At 35.0% G+C, this 5,488-nt stretch overlaps 1 protein-coding gene across 1 annotated transcript in view; it reads left to right on the forward strand.

The window, feature by feature from the left end:
- Positions 1-1,692: 1,692 nt before the first annotated feature.
- LOC113611701 (bile acid receptor-like) overlaps positions 1,693-5,488 on the forward strand; it is a 12,169-nt gene continuing 8,373 nt past the window's right edge. Inside the window, exons 1-2 of the mRNA XM_027091009.1 lie at positions 1,693-1,756; positions 3,667-4,029. Coding sequence (XP_026946810.1) covers positions 1,693-1,756; positions 3,667-4,029 — 427 coding nt within the window. The remainder of the gene's footprint in view (positions 1,757-3,666; positions 4,030-5,488) is intronic.

A 5,488-nucleotide genomic window follows, 5' to 3' on the forward strand; every position in this document is an offset into this window, starting at 1 on the left:
CGGTTTTGTTTTAATGTGCTACCTCTAATTTATTCTATATTATTTCTTAAATGAAATCTTGCTCAGCAAAAAAAAGGAATACCAAATACTTTTTAATTTTCAGATATTTATTTAATATTATATGAAGCCTAATGCTAAAAGCAGGAATTTTAAAGGAAGGGTGAGTAACAACTTCAAGTTTTCACATTCATTTGGGATTTTCTAAAATCAAATTGAGACTCAAAAGAGAAGTTTGGGAAAAACTAAACAGGATTATTACTAAAGAGTATGGCACAAATTAAACCGATAGCACTTAGAATTCTTTTCATATGGAGAGCCGATTAACCTGTTGTAATACTGATCCTATTGATTTTAGTCCTTACTTTTCAAGGAAAACTTCATTTTGAAAGTGCACTTATTTGGGGGCACCACTTTTGCTTCATCTGTTCCATTCAGCACTTCTTCTACATGACTGTCAGAGAGTGGGAGATTTAAGTACTTTTAAAGGAACCTAGAGCCTATTAAATAATACAGGAGACAAATTTCAGAGATACTACTACTTTAATCATCTTCACGAATGTAGAAACCTTTGCCATGACCTCATCACATGAGAAATAAATCTAAGTAAAAGATTTTTCAATATAATCTCAGAAGTTTGTCATGTATATCTTTTGGTATGTTTCAAAACCCATTTTCTTCTTTTTTGGTTCTTTTAAAAGGTGAAAACAGTCTTTACCTTCGAATAGAGAGGATAAAGCTATAAAATATCATGGACTCTAGAGTGACCTTTATTTTCTTTTAATAATTTCCAATTTCTTTAACTGTGATTTCCTGTTTAAGTCTATTCAAAGATGCATTCTTTTTGGAGTTCCTACCTAGGAAATAACAAAAATAGGTTTTTTTCCCATAAGGGATCGTCTTAGATTTTGAATAATTTTCCCTCATAATAGCTTATGATTTTTAGTCTTTACTATTAAAAATAAAACCCTTTTTCAGTAATCAAAAAACTATTTTCATTGGTCACGCAGAACCAAAATTAATGTTTTAATGCTTAGCATATCACAGTGCTATGAAAAATATTTACAAAGGACTTAGAAGATTAAATAAAGTGCTATGAAAGCCATTCTTTTCCTACTCTTTAATTTCCTTCATGAAAAAGTGTAATTTTTCTTCCTAATTCACCTAAATTTAGAACACATTAGAATAATAATTATATGACTCGGTTATTAAGTCAAGAACTGTGCTGGATTTTAAACACATTAATTAAACTCTCCCATAACTTGGCTAGGTGTGTTTCATTCTTTCACTTCTACAAATGAGGAAACTAAGCTTCAAGGAGGTGTAAAAATGACCCATAAATAAGTGGTAAATGCAGTGTATGAAGTCTAACTCCAAAGCTTGGTACACTTTCAAGAGCCATAATGATTATTACCAAGATTTAAGTTATTTTAAAGAACTGAGCAATAAGAAGTTGTCTGAATTAAATAATCTGGTATGTAGAGATATGAAAAATCAATATTCTTCCAGTTAAAGTGTAAATATAAATGTCTTGTATAAAGTCTGCTAAATTCTTTATTTTTCAAAAACAGTATTATACTTTTATAAAATCATACTGATTTGATAATCATACTTTCAAAAAGTCTACAAAATTTTTGTTTCCTTCAGGTTCTATTTTAGCATCTACTAATGAAGAAGTGAAAATTGGACCAGAGAATGGCCAATACTTACGTCACTGCATCTGATGGGTATTGTCTTGCTGAACCAGTGCAGTACTACGGTGTGTAATAAAAAACTACAGTATAATAGTTAATAAAACTTTTTTTTTTGGCGGGAATTATGGTTAATTAGAGGTTTTTTAAAAAAATATTTATTTATTTATTATTTATTGTTGGCTGCTTTGGGTCTTCATTACTGCGCGCCGGCTTTCTCTAGTTGCGGCGAGCGGGGGCTACTCTTCATTGCGGTGCACAGGCTTCTCATTATGGTGGCTTCTCTTTGTTGCAGATCACGGGCTCTAGGCGTGCAAGCTCAGTAGTTGTGGCACACGGGCTTAGTTGCTCCGCGGCATGTGGGATCTTCCTGGACCAGGGCTCGAACCCAGTGCCCTGCATTGGCAGATGGATTCTTAACCACTGCGCCACCAGGGAAGTCCCTAGAGGGTTTTTTTTAAAAAGAAATTAACAAATGAACCAAAGACTTTCAATTACTCCCTACCAGAGAATATAATTACTTTCAAAAATCAGAAATACCAAAATGCTGTAAGCCAGGATCAAATGTAAAGAAGAAAAAGCACAGTAGTCTAAAATTGTATTCAATTTTTAAAAATATAATTAGCATGCAAATTATAAGTTATTTTTAGGGGTTAGCTGAAGCTAGTTCACATGCAATTTAGAAAATGTAGTTCAGAGTAGTTATTCAATGTTCCTGAAACTTTAATCTTAATATAAGATTTTTATCAAAGGGAAAGAAATAGAAAACAGAGTGCAAGAGACAATAGGATTTTTCTCCAAAAAGACCAAGATTATAATATGAATTGAATTTTAAATGCAGTTTTCTTTTATATTATACTTTGAACTCTGATTTCCATGCCAATGGAACATCAGCCAGTATTCTGCAGTCTTTTGATACTCAGCCAAGAAGGGCCCTCTTCTTTAAATAAAAGTTACATTGTTTTTACTGATAACTTTTCTTCTTATATCAGGCTGTTATTGGTATTTATTCAACACTTTGCATTGGATTGGATGCTATCAGATTGCAAATAATTTATGTGAATTAATAGAAATTATACTGTTTACCAATCTTGGGGGTAGAATTTTGAGGGTAAGAGTAAGTCTAATCATCTTGTGATTCAGCACCAGGAAAAGTACAAATATTACTAGATACAGACATAGAGGAACTAAGTATTCCTGGGTCTCTTTGGAGCCAATTTTCTGGATTGATTTCAGTAATCCTCCTGAAAACAGAAAGTAAGTTGGTGTTTGGTAGCTTCTGATAATAACAATAAAGATACCCATTAAGTATCATTTTGTATTTTATACATGCTTTTGCATTTCACATTTTATTTCATTCTTACAGTCACCCTCCGGGGTAGGTAAGTTTATCACCAGATAATTGAATTGCTAGATAATAAAACAAAAGAAACTAGTAATTTAAATCGGGTCTACAAATGGCAAAGGAGAGTGTTAAGGTATATTAAATGGGGAGTTTAAAGAATTTATTTTTTGCTTGAAATAACCAGATAACTGGTATAATTGTATTTTAGTTTGATTTTTTTGGTAGGGGGGGTGGGATAATTTATTAATTCATCTCTTTACTGATCTGATTGCACTGAAAACAATTTTATTCACAACAAAGAAAATACAGAAGCTGGGGAAAAGCTTTCATTTCAAACTCCGGGAAATACTCATTTCTACTTAAGGAAATAGACTGCATTGGTATGTAAGCCATTAACAACCCTTTCTCCCAGCTCCTGAGCAACCTCTGCATACTTCTGGGGTGGCAGCATTTATCATGCATTGCAATTCAGTTTACTGTCTGCCTCTCATGCTGGACAGCAAGTCCCTGGGATGTATTGGACATGTTGAATTAACTCTGTTCTTTGAGTGTAAAACTCTTTGAAATTTGAAAAATAACTTGACTTTCACCATTTTTTTTTTTTTGTGTGTGTGTGTGCGTTAAAAAAACTAGATATTTTGCCAGAACAAATCAATTATCAGCTGTACGACATTGATTTTCAAGAATCACCTTATTGCCAGTATTCTACTGTCCAGTTTCCTCCAGTTCTACAGTCCCAATCTTTACAGAGTCATTTCAACACTTGTAGCTTGGACCCACAGTTCAGTGGTGGAGAGTATGGACTTCTTTCCTGTGAATTAAATAAATCCACTTACGTGGTTGCCCACGATGCTGAAGATGGTTACCCTGGAATAAAAAGGTCCAGAATAACTCATTCTTCCATTCGTATTAAGGGACAGGAAGAACTCTGTGTAGTTTGTGGTGATAAAGCATCAGGATATCATTACAATGCACTTACTTGTGAAGGTTGCAAAGGTAAGGATAAAGTTAAAACTTTAATCCTAGTGTTCACTGAAGAGTCATGAAATTTTAAGCATGTAGGAGTACTCTCTTTAAAATGTGAAACATAAAATCAAGGGGAGCCATTGATACGTTTAAAGTGATCAATCTGTGGGATCAAAGATGTGAAAATGGAATTTAACGAAGTTTTGATTTCATTTTCTTTTTAATTTTGATGAAAACTTTTATATTTAAATATAAAATTCAAAATACTTTTGTGGCAGAAACTTTGCATGTTCCTAGGTGAATTTGATGTTGGAATAAAAAATGTCTTTTAAAAAGGTCTGAATGTTAACTATTACATCTCATATGGCTGGTATAATTCGTGAATTAGGAAGAAATTTCAATTAAATGACTTCTACGATTCTATCTATTTGTTGGAAATGCTTTTTAAAAAATATTTATTTATTTTATTTTATTTTTAAATTTTTGGCTGTGTGGGGTCTTAGTTGTGGCACGTGGGATCTCCACTGCGGCATGCAGGACTTTGGTGTGTTGCGCGGGCTATTTGTTGTGGTGCATGGGCTTCTCTCTAGTTGTGGCGTGCAGGTTTTCTCTCTCTAGTTGTGGTGCTTGGGCTCCAGAGCACGTGGACCCTGGAGTTCGAGGAACGCGGCCTCTCTAGTTGAGGCGGGTGGGCTTAGTTGCCCCGCAGCATGTGGGATCTTAGTTCCCAACCAGGGATCGAACCCGCATCCCCTGCATTGGAAGGCGGATTCTTTACCACTGGACCACCAGGGAAGTCCCAGGAATGCTTTTTTGAAAACCAATGGGAGGTCTACCACTGAAGATCATCATTGATATTGGCATGGAGTAAGGAGTAAAATAGTTCTTGATGAAGTTTTGAGGTTTTGAAACACTTCTGCATTTTTTAAATTCACAAATGAAATATTGGGGCAGAACCTGGAAATGATTAGATCAATACAGGACTAGGTAAACGTGTCTAGAAGTTCAAGGTGAAGTCTTATTGTCAGAATCTCACACTCACCCCACACAAAGAATAGCCAAACGAAGACTAAGGGAAAGGAGGTACCAGCTTTATGAGTAGAATAGCTGGGCCAGTATTTGCTTACTCTTAAAATGCAGGGCCTTGCTGTTAAAACTAAGTTGAAGAATGAGGCATAGTTCTGAAACCTAAGCTGAGCTTTCTATTCCCTTTGCTGAATCTAAGTCATGAAACTCCCACTCTCAAGCGTGTCTACAGAAAGAGTATGGCAGGCTTCTAATTGGGGTATTGACTAACTTTATCAACTTCACTGCTTGGAATGGAATAAGAGGAAGATAGCAGGGATTGTTGCACAGGAATGGGAAATGAAACAGGAAATGGGAAGAGACTGCTATGCATGGATTTAGGAAAATGTAGAATCTCCACACCTCTCCCCAGCATGCACACACACACACACACACACACACACACACACACACACACACACAC

This window comes from Aethalodelphis obliquidens, unplaced genomic scaffold, assembly GCF_003676395.1.
Source record: "Aethalodelphis obliquidens isolate GAN/ISIS:26980383/991018 unplaced genomic scaffold, ASM367639v1 scaffold70, whole genome shotgun sequence".
NCBI lineage: Eukaryota > Metazoa > Chordata > Mammalia > Artiodactyla > Delphinidae > Aethalodelphis > Aethalodelphis obliquidens.